The 20979-nt window shown below is 41.2% G+C and overlaps 1 protein-coding gene across 1 annotated transcript in view; it reads right to left on the bottom strand.

Moving 5' to 3' along the window:
• The window catches only part of NINL (ninein like), a gene marked incomplete at its 5' end in the record, with an annotated part of 227849 nt that overhangs the window by 170331 nt on the left and 36539 nt on the right, over window positions 1–20979 (bottom strand). Inside the window, 3 exon segments of the mRNA XM_007958241.1 lie at window positions 9427–9597; window positions 13871–14023; window positions 15484–15674. Coding sequence (XP_007956432.1) covers window positions 9427–9597; window positions 13871–14023; window positions 15484–15674 — 515 coding nt within the window.

Raw genomic sequence — 20979 nt, 5'->3', positions numbered from 1 at the left:
AAAAAAAAAAAAAACTCCCCACACAAAAAAGTCCCAGCCCACACAGCTTCACTGGAGAGTTCTACCAAACATTAAGAGAAGAACTGACCCCCATACTACTCAGACTATTCCAGAACATAGAAAATGATGGAATACTAACAAATTCATTCTATGAAGCAAGCATAACACTGACACCAAAAATCAGGAAAAGACACTACAACAAAGACCAATATCCCTCATGAATAAAGATGCAAAAATCTCCAAAAAATACTTGCGAACAAAATCCAACAACTTATTAAAAAATAATATATCATGAACAAGTGAGATTCATACTAGGTATGACAGGATGGTTCAACATCAGAAAAACAATGTAATCCACCACACAGAAAAAACAAAAGAAAAAAACCATATGAACCATATGATCATATCAGTTGATGGATAAAAGACATCTGATAAAATCCAACACCCATTCCTGTTCAAAACTCTCAGCAAAACAGGGAAAGAAGGGAAAATCTTCAACATAATAAACAGCATACATGCAAAACCAACGGCCAACATTATTGTCAATGGAGAAAGACTCGAAAATTCCCCTTGTGAACAGGAACCAGACGAGGATGCCCTCTAGCACCACTTCTATTTACCATTACACTGGAAGTCCCAGCCAGGGCAATAAGGCAAGAAAGAGAAATAAAAAGCATAAGAATTGGCAAAGAAGAAGTAAAGTTATCTCTAGTCACAGATGGCATGAAATTATACATAGAAAACCCAAGAGACTCAACAAAAAAATTACTGGACTAATAGAAAGGCTCAACAAAGGGGCAGGATGCAAGATTAACAAAGAAACATCAGTTGGATTTCTCTATATCAAAAAAGAGACCTCTGAAAAGGCAATAAGGAAAACTATACCATTTACAATAGCTACCAAAACGATAAAATTGTTAGCAATAAATTGTACCAGGGACACAAAAGACTTACACTAAGAAAACTCCAAAACACTACTAAAAGAAATTACAAAAGAACTACATAAATGGAAGAAAATGTCATGCCCGTGGATAGGAAGACTGAATACTGTGAAGATGTCAGTATCACCCAAAGCAATCTATACATTCATAGCAATCCCGATCCAGATTCCATTCACACTCCTTAAGGATATGGAAAAGCCATCACTAACTTCATATGGATAGGAAAGAAACCTTGGAGAAGAAAAGCACTGCTGAAGTGGGAAAATATAGTAGGAGGTCTCACACATCCAGATCTCAAAACCAGATCTCAATACAGCCACAGTAATACAAACAATGTGGTATTAGTACAGTGAAAGACAAATAGACCAATGGAACAGAACTGAAAACCCAGAAACAGATCCATCAATCTATGGACAGCTGATCTTAGACAAAGGGCCAAAACCATTAAATGGGGGAGAGAGAGCCTCTTTAACAAATGGTGTTGGCAAAACTGGATATCCATCTGCAGAAAAAGCAAACAAGACCCATAACCTACCCATACAAACAAATGAAATCAATTGGATCAAAGACGTTAATGTTAAATGTTAATGTTAAACCCAAAGATAAAATGGGGCTGATCTAGGGGCCTTAATTTATGGCAAAATACACCATCAAGCATAACCCAAAATGCACAGACAGTGGAAGAGAAGCTAGATGACTGGGACCTTCTAAAAATCAAATTCTTATGCATATCGAAAGTCTTCTCCAAAAGTGTAAAAAGAGAATCTACTGATTGGGAAAAAAATATTTGGTAATGATATATCTGAAAAGGGCCTTATCTCTAAAACTTATAGAAAACTTCAACACCTCAACAACAAAAAGACACACAATCCAATTCAAAAAATGGGTAAAAGACATGAATAGACACTTCACCAAAAAGAATATTCAGGCAACCAACAAACAAATGGGACTAATAGCCCATTAGAGAGCAATTAGAGCTAATAGCCATTAGAGAGATACAAATCAAAACAAGAATGAGATACCATCTGGCACCAGCACTAGTAGCAAAGTTTAACAAGATAAAATATAAGAAATGCTGGCAAGGTTGTGGAGACATTAGGACTCTCCTACACTGCTAGTGGGGCTGCAAAATGACACCACCACTGTGGAAAGCAGTATGGTGATTCCTTCAAAAGTTGGAATCAGAAATACCATTTGACCCAGCCATTCCATTACTAGGAATATATCCTAAACAAGTGAGAGCCAGGACAAGAACAGATATATGCACACCTACGTTCATCACAGCACTATTTACAATAGCTAAAAGATGGAAACAGAGAACCCAACTATGTCTCATACACACAACGGAATACTATGCAACACTAAAGAGTAAAGTAGAATCTGCAAAACACTCCATAACGTGGAAGAACTTGGAGGATATTACCCTAAGTGAAATAGGTCAATCACAGAAGGACAAATATTGTATTACTCTGTTACTGTAAAAAGTCAAGGAAAGGATTATAAATGGAAGGAAATTTTCTTTGTTGGTAACCAGGGGGAGGAGGGGAGAGGAAGGAACACTGCTAGGTAAGTAGAGACAAGTATTGATTTGGGTGAAGAAAAGGGCAATGTACCAAGAATGAGTAATCAACAAGGTGGTATTGAGAAAGAAGACATAGAGAAGTGCATGGGAGGTACAGACAACAAAGATGAACTCTTTTGCACATACAGTACTGCGTTGTCAGTGATGACAAACATGGATATATATGGATGGATAAATGGGTGGACAGGCTGAACTGTGAGGTATGTCTATTTAGGGGGGAGTGTGCTCATGAGCATGTATAGCATTGGCAGACAATGTTTCTAAAAGTATTTGTATGATCTGTAAGAATGTACAGGTATATAGTAGAGCTGACAAGGGATGAGATTGTAGTCACTTCCTGGCCACAGCCAGCTACCCGGAGGGAGTGAGTAATTGGACCTGTGAGCCTGGGACCATGGTGGCAGGGAACAACTCAATTGGCATAACATACTACATAAAACCATTGTTCCACATCCTACTTTGGCAAGTACCAACTGGGATCTTAGAAGCTTGCAAACAGCCATCTGGATGTAACGATGGGTCTCTCCTTGTCCAGAGCAAAAAAGCATCAGAATTGGCAAAGAAGAAGTAAAGTTATCTCTAATAGAAAATCAACAACACATGGAACCAATTAGTCCAAGTAACTGGTACACCATGCAATCCTCAGCCTTTACAACTATGAGACCAGTAGAACTAGATGCGGCCTGGCTACCACTGTCAATTACTTGGAAGGGGACCTCTGTAGGAGATCCTGGATAGAGTGGGAGAACAGTATAGAACAAATCTCAAAATCATACCAAAAAAAAAAAAAAGGGACCAGGTTTCTTGGTCTGTTAGAGCCTGATGGAACCCCTGAGACTATGGCCCCTAGCTCCCCTTCAGGTCTGGAATTGAATGCACTTCTGTGGCTTCCAGCCTAACAAAGGACAGGCATATGAGCTAAACATTTACATTAGATAGATACACTCCTTGGAGACATCAATCATGGAAGAATAGAAGGGCTGTGTATGCATAGGGAGACAGCTCAGGTGGCAGGAGTGCATGTGAGGGAAGGACTCAGAGAAGAGGTGGCTATGGGGAGGAAGTGGGAGGAGAGCTATTGCATTGTGGGAGATTACAGTCAATGTCATGAGACATAGTGTGTGTGAACTGCTGCATGGAAGATGAATTTGCTCTGTAAACTTTCACCCAAATCACAATAAAATTAAAAAAAAAAGGAAGAAAAAAATTCAATATAAACTGATACCTAGATGAATTAGATGTACCATTTAACACACAAGAGGAACTTTAAAACAGCTATTATATGTTTAAAGATAAAAGTAGATGTATACTTAATGAATGAATAATTGGAGACTATCAGAAGGAAGGTTGGGCAATCTACTTCCATAGTGATACCACCCTGGAAACCCAAGGAGGGGTCACTATGAGTCGTGGCTGACTTGATGACACATAACAACAACAACAACATCAGTAGACAGACACTATAAAAGAGAAGCTAATGGAAATACTAAAACTGAAAAGTTTCATAACTGAAATAAAGAATTCACTGTATACCCTTGACAGCAGATTGAAGATGGAGGAAGACTAAATCAATGAACCTGAAAATCAACAAATAGAACGAGGAAATCTAAAGAACAGAGAGGGAAAAATAAAATGAAGAAATATTAACAGATCCACAGAGACCTCTGGGTCAGTATTATCTGATCTAATGCAAATTTAATTAGAAAGAAAAAAAGAAAAAAAAAAGCACTGTTGGCTTAATGTTATTGTTGTTATGTGCCATTGAGTCGGACCTGACTCATAGTGATCCCTCCTTGGGTTTCCGAGGCAGTATCACTACGGAAGCAGATATCCTTCTGAGGAGTGGTGGTGGGTTTGAACCGCCAGCCTTCTGGTTAGCAGTCAAGTGCCTTTAGGCACTATGCTACCAGAGCTCCTTGTTGGCTTAATAAAGAGGCATTTCTATTTTCTATATGTGGGAAATGAGCTTCTCAACACGGTCTTTGCCTGGATTCTTTGGATAATAGCTTGAGAGACTTTTTTTTTTTTTCCCCTAAGCACTGAGAAGTTATGTTTAACCTAGTTTTATATATTAGCAGGTTTGTTACTTCTCTCCAGGTTGTTTGATAATCCCTAGGTAAGGTGTAAACAACTTGATGGTCTGAAATTTTTTGTCTGGCCCTGGGCTGCACCCTTTCTACGTATTTTGCAGATATTGGTCATATACTATGCAAATGAAGTGATATAGACCATGCAAATGAAGTGACAACAGGTATTCCTGGAATGACAAGCAGATTCCATTCCAAAGACTCAATTATAAGTCTATTCTGATAGAAATAAAATGCCTCATTCTTTTTAGTTTCAAAAAAAAAAAAAAAGAGAACCTACAGATTGGGAAAAAATACTTGGCTATAACATATCTGACAAAGAACTCATCTCCAAAATTTATAGAAAACTTCAAAACCTCAACACCAAAAAGACAATCCAATTCAAAAATTGGCAAAGGACATGAATAAGACACTTCACTAAAGAAGATATACCAGGCAGCCAACAAACACATGAGGAATATGCTCACGATCACTAGCTATTAGAGATGCAAATCAAAATATCCATCTCACCCCAGCAATAACAGCTAAGTTGAACAAGACAGAAGATAACAAATGCTGGCAAAGGTATGGAGAGATTAGAACTCTTAATCACTTCTGGTGGGACTGAAAATGGTACAGCCACTGTGGAAAACAATATGGTGTTTCCTTAAAACACTGAAAATAGAAATACCATTTGATCCAGCATTTCCATTAAAGGAATATACCCTAAAGTGGTGAGAGACAGGACACAAACAGACATATGCACACCCATGCTCATCACAGCATAATTCACTACATAAAGAGATGGAAACAACCTACATCCCCATCAAAAGATGAATGCATAACCAATATATGATACATTCACACCATGGAATACTATGCAACATTAAAGAATAATGAAGAATACACAAATCATCACACAATGTGGATGAATTAGGAGGACATTACCCTGAGTGAAATAAGTCAATCACAGAGGACAAATACTGTATAAGTCCATTATTGTAAAAAGTCAAGGGAACGTCTACTAAGGAAAGGAAATTCACTTTACTGGTTACCAGGGAGGGAAGAGGAGGGAAAGTTTCAGACTACTTGGGGTCACATGTGGATTAGCTTGAGGGGAGGAGGGTGAACAAAAGAGTCTGTGACCAGCAGGGTGACAACGCAGAAAGGGAGGACACAAAAATGAGCACAAAAGATATAGACAACACTATACTGCATTATCAGTGGAACCAAACACTAGGAAAAATGGGTAAATGCATAGACAGGTGAAAAGATTAGGTGGGGGTAGGCAAACAGGAATATACACCAAGACCAAAGATAGATTTGGATGAAGATAATCTTGCATATGTACTTGTGTTACAAAAGTATCCACATATATTACAGAAATAACAGAGGACAGGGTTGGAGTAGCTTCTCAGAGAAAGCCAAACACCTTGAGAGAGAGAGAATTACTGGGCCTGTAGGCTTGGGACCATATTCTTGGGGAACATAATGCTCAATTGGCATAACATAATACATAAAAATCTTATTCTACATCCTACTTCGGTGAATAGAGACTGGGGCCTTAAAAGTTTTTGAGCAGCCATCTAAGATGCAACTATTGGTCTCCTTTCACCTAGAGAAAAGACTCAAGAAAATCCAAGTCATCTGGAAACAATTAGTCCAAAAATACGATGTACCACAAGGAACTCAGGCTTCATGACTCCGAGACCATAAGCAGAAGGTGCCTGGCTACCAATGCCAACTATTTGAAAAGGGATCAAAATTGGAGAGTCTGGTTAGAGTGGGAGGAAAAATTCAAAAGCACAAAAATGACCAGAATTACTGGTCAGATAGATTGGTGGAACCCCCAAGACTATGGCCCTGGGTTATCCTTCAGTCCCAGAAATGGACTCACTTCCGTGGGTTGGTTCTCACCTCAACAGTAGAAAGACCAAATCTGTTGCCAGAGACCTGTTTAAAGTATCTCTTTGAAGACTAAGGTGTGCCTAACCCAAGCCACTGAATTTTCAATCACCTCATATGCATGTGAGAGCTAGACAATGAATAAGGAAGACCAAAGAAGTGTTGATGCTTTTGAGTTGTGCTGGCAAAGAATACTGAAAGCACCATCGACTGCCAGAAGAAATAACAAATCTGTTCTAGAAGAAGTGCAGCCAGTATGCTCCATGGAAGCGAGAATGACCTGACTTCATCTCACCTACTTTGGTCACATTGTCAGAAGGGACCATTCCCTGCAGAAGGATATCATAGTAGGTAAAATGGAGGGTCAACAAAAAAGGGGAAGGCCTTCCATGAGATGGTTTGGCACAGTGGCTGCAATGATGGGCTCAGGTGTAGCAATTGTTGTGAAGCTTGCACAGGACAAGATAGTGTTTCATTCTGTTGTACACAGGGTCACTATGTGTCAGAGGGCACTTGACAGCACCTGACAACAACCACCACCCTAGGGAGATGTACCCCTCAGATCAATCAACCATGAGACATCAGACGGGTAGTATTCACATAGAGGCAAACCTGGACAGACAGGAATGCACAGATAAGAAGGACACAGGGAAGGAGTAGTCATAAGGAGGAGAGGGGAGGAGAGTCTTTTATGGTTGGTGACTGTAATCAGGACCATGAAATCAAATGTGTATGAACTGTTGAATGTAAAACAAATCTGCATTGCAAATTTGCACCCAAAGCACAACTTTTAAAAAAATTATTAAAAGGAAAAAAAAAGATGAGTTCAATAAATACTACTTTGTTTTCAATAATACGAAAATAAAAAACTCATCAAAATCAAAATCTGAAAGCAACAGCTAAATTATAAATTTCCATAGAAATGAAAATACTCTCTACTCATAGAAAACTATAAAAAAGTAAATGCTACACAACTTTCTTTGTTGGTTACCAGGGATGGGAAGAGAGGCAAGGGAAAATTACTAGACAGGTTTAAAAAAAAAAAAAAAATATATATATATATGTATGTATACACACACACACACATATATATACACATACATACATACACACACACATATATATATATACTCATATACATATATATACATACCAAGATTACTAGTGGTTACCAGTGGTAGGAGGGAGGGGGGAAGAGGAAACTTTTGTTTGTAGGGCATTGAATTTATGCTAATTGTGGGGGAATATTTGAGGTAAGGATGGCAGTAATGGTGGCACAACATGAAAAATGTAAAAATGTCATCAATGTCCCTGAGCTGTAAATGTGGAAGTTGTTACGTTGGTGAATGTCTTGGTATGTATGTTTTCACCAAAAGAAAAGTAAATAATAATAATAAAAGTAAATTCTGCAATGTGAGAAATAAGGATGAGACTTGTTACTGATCAGATTATTATACCAAACAGATTATTATACCTCTAAATGCCCTGGAGTTGGGAGCAGGCTTTCACAGGGGATCTTCAAAGTGAAGGAGCCTTTCCTCTTTGCAATTTCCCTATGGAGTACAGTTTTCAGAGATGCTAGCTCAATCTCTGGCTTTCAGGACACATCTGACACAGATGTCAGGGCTGGCTCTGGATCTAGGCACTGCCCAACAGCTGTCTGTCTGCGATTCTGAGATGTGAGATTAGGCCCAAGAGGGCCTTTGCCAAAGGATCAGCCACACTAGCTGAAAGGCTGACTGGTCTCCTTTGTATGCTGAGGTTGTGCTAATAGGGACATTTTCAGAGGCAATTCTATAGAACTCATCAAAAATTAAAATACATACCAATTTCAGGCATCTATCCTACAGAAACACTGGTATAGGCATATGAGAGTATAAATGCATTATCTATACCAGGATTTATAAGAAAAATGTATGTATGCATTATGTCCAACAACAGCGAAATGGCATATAAATTAACATGAAATACAGCGTGAGCACTTTAGCAAAAAACAAAAGTATGTATAAATATATATTTATTCTACGTACAAAGAGAGTACTCTGCAGGGCATCCTGGGGAACAGGGCAGGGCTGAAGGGGAGAGGCTTTCTCTTTTATTCTATGTATTCCTGTATAGTAGTTTATAATGGGAAGTGAAATTTGGAAATGAAAATAATAAATATCTTTTAAGGGAATGACATGGTTCCTCTCCTAGCCTCAGTGAGCAAGTAGCAGCCTATCACTAGGGCCTGGCCACTGTAACTCTCCAAGACTTCTCTCAATGAACCCTCTCCCATAGGTCTGACCTTATTCACACCTGACTTTGCTGCCCCAGAGCAGTGCTGCTCCCAAGCCCTAAATGAATTACCCTGGGTCCTTGGGAGAAATAAGACCCCATGAAGAAACCCAGACTGAGGGCAGCCTCCTGGGTTACCTTCAGTGACTATGGGGAGGAGGCACCTTGGCAACCAGTGGAGAGGGCTGGTGGGGACCAGGGACACAGTTCCACCAGCCCATTGGTCTTGTTGGGCAGGGGGCTCTTGGTGGAATTCCAGCTCACAGTGTAGTGCTCAATAACTAAATGGAAATGCACACACTTCTCTTTGATATCACAAAAATGGGTGTTTCTGCTGACACACCTATAGGAGTGACTACACTCATCCTAGTGAACAATCTCAAAGGTTTTAATGGCCCTGGGGGGAAAGTCCTAAGACACGAAAATCTACTTTCAAATTTGTTCTTTTCACATTGTTGCCTTCTCAGTATTTTATTTATTATCTTTTAAAATTAAAATTTCCCATATTATAGTAACAAAACATGCTTGCCATTAACTTCCCTTTGTGGGATTTGCCGCTATGGCAGGAGGAAAAGATCCAGAGAGCACAGGCCACACACAGAAACCCTCCAGTACCCCCACTACTCTGGGCAGCAGTAGACATCCATTTTCAAACCTGCAAGATGTCCTTGCCATTCTGAATCCCCTCCTGGGCCCACACAGCGATGACCTGTTTGGGAGATGCAAATCCAGTGCCATCGTCGATGCTGGAAAAGAGGCGCAGGCCTAAGCAGATGGACACAAGGGACGAGGATGTAGTGGTCTGGCAGCTGCTCTCCTCCATGGCCTACATGCCAAGGACCAAGAAAACACTCATGAGCTCCAGCATCTGCTGAAACCCTTGGGTGCATCTGTTTATTTCTCACAGGTCTCCCACTGCACAAGCCCACACTTGGGACTTGCTGCTCAATGAGGCCTAACGAAGACAACCTCATGAGGTTATCTCTATCTCCACTTTCTGGACAAGATGCAAAGTCTGGGCACAGTGACACGATTCATTGAAGCACAAACAGCTTTATGATTGCACAGCCAGTGCTTACAAGCCTGGAAGGCTGCACCACTGCACAGACTTCACACAGTCTCTGTCTGTTAGCAACTAGCTGTTCGATGTGTGCCACACAGTGTCTCCCCTGAATGAAGAACAAAGTATGCATGGCCTAGGAAGAGCCTGATAAGGTGCCTGTCAGTGTTAGGAAACCCATGAAGGGTTCTAATAGCACAGTGGGATGTGCCAGGTATCTGTGCCTGTGAAATTATGTATCACTGAGAATGCAGAAAGCACACAGCTCTTAGCTAAGCAGCCTAGAGGAGTTTTAAGATGAAGGTAAACATTCTCTCAAGTGCAAACCTGACCTGCTAGGCTCAGGTATTATATGCACAGAGGCAAGAAAGATTTTCCTTAATTTTTTCTGTCCCAGAGTCCTTAATGTAAGTATGTGCCGCCTGAAAACCCAGGCGATAAGGATGAATGTTCTCCCTCCCTTCAGGCCATGTGACCTCTACTCAAAGCTCTCAAGGCTCCCGCCATACTTACCACAAAATCTACCTTTTCATAGACTATTAGACCCTTTTGGCCTCCTCCTCACCATTTGCTAGTTGGACTCTGGATACAGAACCCTTTTTGCCTGGCTCAACCACCCTAAGCTTGTCTCCTCTTATACCCTTTACTTCCTGGTCTCCAGATCTGGGGATCACTTTCTATTTCTCAAACATTGCAAGCTGCTGAAAAGGCAGGGAGGAAGCATCTGCTGACCTCCTCTAACTTCATAAGAGAAAGACAGAATCACCATCAGCAGCCCAATGCCTGCTCCTATGAGGCCACACAAGCCACCACCTTCCAGCCCTCTTACAAAGCTTGACACCAACTGTTCCTCCTGCAGCACCCAACACCTCTCTTCTGGGTTCAATAATTCGCTGCAGTGGCCACCCAGAATGCTCAGATTATGGGGTTTATTAGGGAAGCAACAGACTACAATTCAAATTCAGGAACAGGCTCAGTCTCTCTCAGCCGGCCATCTCTCTCATCAGTCAACTCTCTCAGTCTCTCTCATTAGCACATCTCTCTCTCAGTAGTACACGTCTCTCACATCTCTCTCAATAGCACATCTCCTCCAGCAGCATGTCTATTTCAGCAGCATGTCTCTCTCAGCTGGAATCAGAGAGACCCCTTCTGCCTCTAGGAGGGCTCAGTTTTAGCATGGCAGAGCAGTAAAACTAACCAATCCCAACGTCAGACAACCTCATGAGAGAGAGCGAACTTCCCAGAAGACTGTTTCATGCCGCTCCACCAGAAATACACCAGGTGGATAACTTTAACAATCAGCTACTGAGTTACTCACGACAAATTCCACCATGGAGTTTAGGAAGGCTATAGCTAGAAAAGCCATATCATGTAATTTACTACACTGCACAAGCCATTCCCACAGGCTGAAACATGTTCCCCTTGATATTACTGGCTCATCCCTGACTAACTCTGGTCCCCTCTCCAATGATCCCAAAACCCACCTAGTCATGTTATTCACCCAGCACTGCACTGCACTTCCAAGTCAGGCTTCATCCTAGCAGGCCTGTTCTCAGCTGAGTTTCCACTTCCCTATCAAGTGGCAGTGTAAATAGGCAGTTCTCAGATGATAGATGTCAGAAGAGGAGGTTCTTAGGGCTCCAAAGCCTAAAGTTGAAAACTATTTTTTCCCTAGTCTGGCTTTATGTGTCACAAATGTGTTATGTATTCTGTGTGTCTGTGTATACAGTATATGTCTGTGTTTGTAGTGTGTGTGCATACAGTGGGTTTAGTGTGTACCCAGGGGGTATAATATGTGTATATATAGCATGAATGCAAGTATGTGAGTATGTTGAGGTATGTGTATATAAGGTACTTACTGTGCATGTGTATACACAGTGGTATGTGTAGTGGGTGTGAGTGTATGCATACAATGGATCCATTGTGTGTATATAGTACATGTGTATGTGTGGTGAAAGTGTGTGTACCAGTGTAATGCACAGTATATCTATAGTATGGGTGAGTGTGTATATATGTATAGTATTTGTGGTGGGTATAGGGGTGCATACAAAGTAGGTATACAGTTGAAGAGGTATGGTGTAGTGCCTAAGGCATTTGACTGCTTACCAGAAGGAAGGTTGGGCAAGCTACTTCCGTAGTGATATCACCTCAGAAACCCAAGGAGGGGTTGGTATGAGTCAGATCGGACTCCACAGCAGTGGTTTATAAGTGTGTGTATGCCATCTGTCTATAGTTTAGGTAGGTGTAGTATGTGTCCATAGTGATTGTGTGAACAGGCATGTATGTACAGGGTGTGCATGGGTATATATAGTGGAAATGCATACACACAATGTATGTGATGCACACAGTAAAGGAGTGTATATAGCTGTGTGTATGAGTACACATGTGTGTGTATGTGTGTCATGGGAAGAGCAGATGGCTGAGACAGCAAGATACTAGGTCAAGTCACCATGCAGAAAGGACATGCACTTAGGGGCATTTGAGGTTGCAGGACTCTGTGGGCTTTGCCATCTCCACTTGCAGGCTCAGGAATGAGGCTGATGGGGTTTGAGGCCCTTGGCTGGAAGGCAATGCTGGATCACAGTCCTGCCCCTCAGAGCCAGTGCCTGGAGGAGTCACAGACCCCTTGGGATGAGAGGCATGGTTCACTTTGAGCATTCTACTCCACAATGGCCATCAGCGACATCTCAGACCCCACCTGACTGGGGAGCACCAAGGGACCATCTCTACCACAGCTCAATACATATTCTCAATTGTGGGATACAGATGTTCTAGTAAGAACTACCCCCCCTCCCTGCCGCCCCCACTTCCATGCCATGATGCAGCAGGAGAGCAGTGTCACAGAGGACATTGATTTGGGGCAGTTCTTCAGGTCTTTGTTCTCTCTGTCCTTTCCTTTTTTCTCTCTGTCCTTTATTCCTAAGTGTTATGTCTTGCAGAAGTGCCAGATCTCTATGTAGTTTGAGGAGAGCAGATTTTAGTCAGTTTTATAATTATGACTTTGTTCAGTGAATGCTGGTTTAGCACCTGGTTTTTCTCACTGCCCAGAGAGAAAAACTTCCCTCTCCCATCACTGAACAAACTGCTCTAAGGAATTCTTTCCTTCCTCACAGGGTTGTGGCAGTAGGTTCCACTAAGTACCTAAGTTTCTAAATCTAAAGTCAACAGAATGGAGGGAGTAGACATTTATGAGCACTTAGGGAAGGTTTCAGGCCATATAAGAACAAAAAGATCAAAATACAGACTCAGTGTGTTAATGGTTGGTTTTAATTGTTGGATGATGGCCTCCTCTGAGGCAGAAGCAGCACTGTGCTCTCTTCTCATTAATTTGAGAAGGAGACTAAAGAGGACACTGAGTTACTAGGAGTGGACATAGCTGGCATTGCCATGAAAGAGCTGGGAAAGCTCCTTGTGCCCTGGACACCTCTCTGGACACATACCCTCTGTGGCCAGAGGCAAGTTTGTTGAAAAGAGCCTATGAAGGGATGCCCAGGCAGGTAGACATGGTTTCCATGAGGTGTTGGGGATCATGTGTTCTATTATGGGTACAGCCTTCTGGACCAAGACTTGGAGGCAGAGACAGGTTTCTCCTCTTTGTGAAGGTTTTTCTCTAAGTTGAGGTGATAGGGAGTTATACATTAGGGCCAAGAACTAGGGCAGATGCAGAAACATGAGCAGACCACAATTGAGAATATGTATTGAGCTGTAATAATCCAGACACTGCCTTATCTTACGTGATCCTCACAGAACACATGTAAAGCTAGTGTCCTGGCTGTTTTACAAATGAGAAGCCTGAGGCTCAGAGATGGTTAGCTACTCACTGAGTGACACACAGCTAGGGAGATCTATGTGATCCCAGTATCTGGGATTACCTCTGTTACACAACTATGTACACAACCCTGTCTGACTCGAGGAAACCTTGCTCAAGTAACACAAAAAGAGGGGTCAGGCTTGTGAAAGATGTTGAAGGTTACCAATTGCAGTCACCACAATGACAATAGTTATTGCTGTGGATCAAGATTTAACTGTCACATTTTACCTGGAAATGAGACCAGGGACTGTTTGAGTGGATGGGAGTGGAAGATTCTGCAAATGAAGTAGGCCCATGACTGAAGAGGCCAAGCTGGAATTCCTTAAGACTCACTCTGCCATCTCCATCTTGATCAAGTTTATTAAACAGGTCCTCCAGTTCCTAAAAACAAAACAAAACAAAACAAAAAAAAACATATTGTATCAGAACAGATGCTTTGCTTAGCTCAGATGCTCCACCAACAGACAGGTCTCCCCAACCACCATCACCAGGCCACTTTCCCCTCCATCTCTTTGGTTCAAGCAGCTTGTTGGTCTTCATCCAAATTCAAAACTACTTAGGCACACCTGGCTGTATTTCCCAAACTCTCTCTATTTCCCAATCTCTATGTATTTCCCAATCTTTCCCCATCTCTCTCTCTCCCTCCCTCCTGCCCTCTCTCTCTTTCTCTCTCTGTGTGTCTCTCTCATGGGAAATTCACACAATACCCTGTCTGTTTCCCACTGTGAGTAGCTGAGCCACCTGAACTTCCTGACATCCACAAATACTCTGTGTCTCCTGGTGCTGGAAACTTGCAGGATGATAGGAGAAACATACACAGACTTACCCCAACCTGGTTCCAGTGGGTCACAGGCTACCCAGTGGACAGACTAAGAGAGTTTTAATGAGTGAGGACTGCCACCTATCACCATCTACTCCTGCCTCTGCTTCCATCTGGTGGAGAGGGTAGGCAGCCTCAAAAAGAGGCCACATTAGGCCAGACAAATAGGAAAAGGTATTTCTGGTGGTTAAGTTTGTATGTCAACTTGGCTGGACCTGGTTGAGTGGCTGGGTAGCTGGTGGTAGTTATTCCTCATGAGACTGGCAATCAACTCCATGGTGGGACCTACCACAAGCAGCTGAGTAGCTGCTTTAGGGATGTGGTCTGCTTCCTATACATAAGAAACAGCTTTGGGAATAGTCTCTAACTTACAGCAAGCACGCTTGAACCCTGCATGTAGTCGTGTCATTGTTCAGCAGCCTGCCATGTTCTGTCAACCTTGGGACTTTCAATGGACTTGAATTAATGGCCTGCCATGTGGTTTGGTAATATCGGGACTGTACCATTTTATTTGTCAACCTTGGGCTTGTTAGCTCAGCAGCCAGTAGCTGCCTGAGTGAAGAGATAACTCTAGCTTCAGTGGGCCGGGTGCAGGAGACAGAAGTGAAGCCCAAGTTCGAGGGACATTCACAAAGCTCCTAGAGCCTAGGACTTTGAACTTGGACTTCAAGCCTCCTGAACTGTGAGAGAATAAACTCCTGTTTGTTGAAGCCATCCCATTTGTGGTATTTTCTATCAGAGTGGTAACCAGAATAGTATTCCACGCAGAGGAGTGATTATTAGTCATGGTGTCTAGCACGCCTGAGGGCAGCAGGGGCGTGCTAGAGTCTTGTGTGGTGAGAGGTTATCATGATGGAGCTTAAGAAAGGTTTGGCCTTGGAGTCAACCAAGAGTTTTAAATGGGAAAGTGAGATCACTGAATCAGTGTCCGAAGGCTAAAGAGACTTTTCAAACTCAACACCAAATCTTGAATGTTTCAGAGAACAGTAGTTGGGTCAAGGCCACTCAGGCTTTCTCTCACCTCTTTATCAAGCCCTTGCATCCCAATGCTCTGGCAGACCAGTGCCAGGTCTTGCACACTGAGGTAGCCACTACTGCCAACACCAAGCTCTTCCCAGATAACCTGGGCTTGGCTCTTGGGTGTGCCAAAGAAGGGGCTGCTGAGCTCCTGAAGATTCCCAAAAGCCTCAGGGCACCAGGCTCGCAGATAGCCTGAAACAAAGGGAGGACAATTAAACTTGGCATCAGGCTGAAGCATCTGAGGGAAGTGTACCAAGGCACTGTGAAATAAAATGGACTAACAACCAGACGGACAGATGGACAGATATGTGATAGGTCAATAGTGGAAGCGTTCATAACTTACTTATTTATGAGCTTTGAAAATTCATAGTATTTACTGTATATTTTCAACTTAACTAGGCACATTTACCTAATAAAATGTTGGAGGGAAGTACCCTTGAGGAACATTGTTTTCTGAAAGTAACATGAGCACAAAGAACCTACTAAGTCAGACCACTGAAAACACATATATATAGGAGGGCTGTCTTATTTGTAGTCATTCCTCATCCCACTGCCGCCAAACCAATTCCAATTCATAGCAACTCCCTGGGTTTCCAAGGTAGTAAATCTTTATGGAAATCAATTGCACCACCTTCCTTCTCCATAGTGGCTGCTGGGTTTGAACTGCCAACTTTATGGTTAGCAGTCAAATGCCTTAGGCACTCTTTCACCAGAACCTTTTATCTATACTGCTAATAATTTTTTTAAAAAGTTTTGAACCCAAATTGATTATTGTATGATTGTTGTTGTTGTTGTTGTTATGTGCCGTTGAGTCAGACCCGACTCATAGCGACCCCTCCTTGGGTTTCCGAGGCAGTATCACTACGGAAGTAGATTGCCCCACCTTCCTTCCCAGGAGTGGCTGGTGGGTTTGAACCGCCAGCCATCTGGTTAGCAGTCAAGTGTCTTAGCCACTATGCTACCAGAGCTCCGGGGTTACACCAGGCTCTAACAGACCAGCAAACCAAGTCTCTCTCTCTCTCTCTTTTTTTTTTTTTTAATGATTTTGAAGTTTATTCCACATTGTACTCCCACTCTATACAGGATCTCCTACATAGATCACCCTCCAGGTGGTTGACAGTGGTAGCCAGATACCATCTAGTTCTTCTGGTCTCATAGTTATATAGGCTGAGGATCGCATGGTGTACCAGCTACTTGGACTAATTGTTTCCATGGGTCATTGGTTTTCTTCATTCTTCTTTGCTCTGGATGAGGAGAGACACATCGTTGCATCTAGATGGCCACTTGCAAGCTTTTAAGATCCCAGTTGCTACTTGCCAAAGTAGGATATGGAACAATGTTTTTGTGTAGTATGTTATGCCAATTGAGCTTAATGTCCCTTGTAATTATGGTCCTAAGCCCACAGGTCCAACTACTCACTCTCTCTGGGTAGCTGGCTGTGCCCAAGAAGTGACTACAACCTTGTTCCTTGTCAGCTCTACTATATACCTGAGAATTCTTACAGAATATACAATTACACTTGAAGAAACATTGTCTGCCAACCCTGTACATGGTCATAAGCACACTTCCCCCTGCATAGAAACACCTGATCGTTCAGCCAGTCCAACCATCTATCCACCCATATATCAACATTTGCCTTCACTGACAACACAGTACTGTATCTGAGAAAGAATTCTTCTGTGTTGTCTGTACATCTTATGCACCTCTCTATGTCTTCCTCTTCCTCACTGTCACCGTGTTGATCATTCACATTTGGTACATTGCCCTTCTCTTCACCCAAATCAATATTTGTCTCTACCTATCTAACAGGGTTCCCTCCCCACCCCTCCCACCCCCTATAAAAAAGAAAAAATTGCTTTCTATATATAAATCTTTCCTTGACAATATTTGTCCTTCTGTGATTGACTTCTTTCACTTAGCATAATGTCCTCCATGTTCATCCATGTTATGAAGTGATTTGCAGACTATACGTTATACTTTAGGGTTGCATAGTATTTCACTGTGTGTACGTGCCATAGTTTGGTTATCCATTCTTCAGTTAATGGACATCTAGGTTGTTTCCATCTTTTGGCTATTGTAAATAGCTGTGATGAACATGGGTGTGCACATATCTATTCTTATCTTGGCTCTCACTTCTTTAGGATATATACCTAGTAATGGAATTGCTGAGTCAAATGGTATTTCTAATTCCAACTGTTTAAGGAATGCCATACTGTTTTCTACAGTTGTATCATTTGACAGTCCTGACAGCAGTGTACAAGAGTCCCAATCTCTCCACATCCTTGACAGCATTTGTCATTTTCCATCTTGTTGAACTTTGCTATTGGTGCTGGGGTGAGTTGGTATCTTATTGTCGTTTAGATTTGCATTGCTGATGGAGAATGATCATAAGCATTTCTTCATGTGTTTGTTAGCAACCTGGATATCCTCTTTGGTGAAGTGTCTATTCATGTCTTCTGCCCATTTTTTTAATGGAATTCTTTGTCTTTTTGTTGTTGAGGTGTTGGAGTTTTCTATAAATTCTAGAGATAAGTTCCTTGACAGATATGTCATTAGCAAATATCTTTTCCCAATCTGTAGGTTCTCTTTTGATTCTTTTGCAGAAGTCTTTGGAAGCATACAAAAATTTAATATTTAGAAGGTCCCATTCATCAAGTTTACCTTCTGGTGTTTGTGCATTTTGAGTTATGCTTGACAGTCTATTTGTGCCATAAATGAGGGCCCCTACATTTGCGTCTAGTTTTTCCTTGAAGAACTTCATAGTTTTACGTTTCACATTTAAGCCTTAATCCCTCTGGATTTAGTTTTTGTGTATGGTGTGAGGTAAAGATATTGTTTCATTTTTCTGTAAATGGATATCCTCTTTTACCACTACCACTTGTTAAACAGAAAACCACTTCCCCATTAATGCATTTTGGCCCTTTGTCACAGATAAGCTGACTATAGGCTGAGGAATCTATTTCTGGGTTTTCAACTCTATTCCACTAGTCTGTGTTTCTATCATTGTACCAGTATGAGGCAGCTCTCACTGCTGTGGCTGTATAGTACATTTTCAGATCTGGCAGTGTAAGACCTCCTATTTATTGACTAATTTTTCCATATCCTTAGAGAATGTTGATGGGATCTGGATTGGAATTGCATTGAATGTATAGATTATTTTGGTACCTTTCACATTTTCACAATATTCAATCTTCCTATCCACGAGCATGGTATGTTCTTCCATTTATGTAGATCTCTTATGGTTTCTTGAAGTGGTCTTTTATAGTTTTGTTTGCACAGGTTTTTGTGTCCCTGGTAAGATTCATTGTGAAAAATTTTATTTATTTATTTATTTAGCCATTGTAAATGGTATAGATTTCCTTATTTCTTTTTCACCAATCTCTATGCTGGTGTAGAGCAATCCAACTAATTTTTGGATGTTGATCTTGTATTCTGCCACTATGCTGAATCTCTCAATTAGTTCCAGTAGATTTTTTACTGATTCTTTTGTGTTTTCTATTTATAGGTTCATATCATCAGGAAATAAGGATAGTATGATTTCTTTACCAATTTGGATGACTTTGATTTCTCTTTCTTGCCTACTGTCCTGGCTAGGAATTCCAATACAATGTTGAACAGAAGTGGTGACAGAGTGCATCTTTGTATGGTCCTGTTCACAAGGGGAATGGTTTCAGTCTCTCTCCATTGAGAATAATGTTGGCTGTTAGTTTTGCATATATGCCCTTTATTATTTTGAGGAATGTCCAGTCTATTCCTATTTTGCTAGCAGTTTTCATCAGGAATGGGTGTTGGATTTTCTCAAATGCCTTCTCTGGATTGATATGATCATGTGGTTGATACGACAGATATGAACATGTAGTTCTTTTCCTTTGTTTTATTTATGTGGTGGATGATGTCGATTGTTTTTCTAATGTTGAACCATCCTTGCACACCTGACATAAATGAAACCCACTTGGTCATAGTGAATTATTTTCTTGATATGCTGTTGCAGTATAATGGCGAGGATTTTGCTGAAGATTTTTGCATCTATATTCATGAGGGATATTGGTCTGTAGTTTTCTTTTTGATTGATGTCTTTTCCTGGTTTTGTTACCAAGGTCATGCTTGCTTCATAAAATGAATTATGGAGATTTCCATTCTTTACTATGTTTAGGAATTATTTGAGTAGGAATGGTCTGAGTTCCTCATTGAATGTTTGGTAGAATTCTCTGGTGAAACCATCTGACACAGGACCTTTTTTTTTGGTAATTTTTCTATGACTTGCTCAATTTCTTCTTTTCTTATGAATCTGTTCAATGTTTCCACATCAGTCTGTGTTAGTTTAGGTACATGGAGTGTTTCTAGAAATCTGTCTATTTCTTCCAGATTATCAAATTTATTAGAGTATAGTTCTTCATAGTATTCTGATATTATAATTTTTATTTCAGTTTGTGATGTCACCCATTGTTCCTAATTTGTGTTATTTGTATTCTCTCTTTCTTTTCCTTTGTTAAATTTGACAGTGGTTTGTCACTTTTATTAATTTTTTCAAAAAAACCCACTTCTACAGTTCTGGCAAGATGGCAGACTAGGCAGAAAGACTGCACAGACCTTCTTCAACAAAGAAAAAGGAACCAATTAACAGAAACACAGAAGATAATCTTGAACCACTGAGCCTTGAAGGGAAAGATACAGAAGTGGACTAAACCCCAACTACCAGAAGAATTTGCATGAAAATACAAAAAAAGGAGACATATGGAGCTGTGGTCTGGCAGTGATCCTGAGCGATCCTGATGGCACAGAGAACTTGGAGAATCCCGAGTGGTGGTAGGATCTAAGAATTAACCTAAAAACCACCCCACTAGCCAGGGACTACAAGCAGCATTGTGCATGGCGGCTGAGGAACAAATGGAGAAGGTAAAGAGAAAGGTAGTGTGAACTGTGGACTTTTACCAGTCTGGAGGGTGCCACTATTTTGAAAGTTTAAAAAGCAGCTTGACTATTTTGGATATTTAAAGAGACAGCGCACTATCACAGATTCCTGGTGCTTAATAACACGTTCAGCTTTGCAGCAACGGCAAGGACACTCGGGACCAGCAAGAGTGAAAAGTTTTTTAATGGTTATTAAATTGTAATTTGTGTCTAACTGAGTGGGAGAAAACAGCAGTTCCCATAACACACAAATACACCTACATCCCCTGCAACTTCAGTTACTGAACAAGAGCCACTACCTCCTTCTCCACCAATGGGCCAACAATAAAAAAACCACCAAGAAGATCCTGAATCACCCTTGGCTGCTCTTCACAAGCAGTTAACAGAGATCTAAAAACAACGCCACAATGCCTTGGAAAAAACAGACCATCACAGTTCACACGAAGAAGCAAGATAAAGTGGTAGAAACAAGGGGGCAGGATACAGACCCAGAACACATCCCTTAGGAAGAAGGAGTATTGGACCTCTCTGATAAGAAATTCAAAAGAATTATCTTTAGGTATCTTCAAAGGATTGAGAGACAGAC

The sequence above is a fragment of the Orycteropus afer genome, unplaced genomic scaffold (genome assembly GCF_000298275.1).
Source record: "Orycteropus afer afer isolate SDZICR_OR568_19922 unplaced genomic scaffold, OryAfe1.0 scaffold00890, whole genome shotgun sequence".
Lineage (NCBI taxonomy): Eukaryota > Metazoa > Chordata > Mammalia > Tubulidentata > Orycteropodidae > Orycteropus > Orycteropus afer.
Note: the sequence above shows the minus strand (reverse complement) of the source record. Positions and strands in the feature narration are given on the sequence as shown.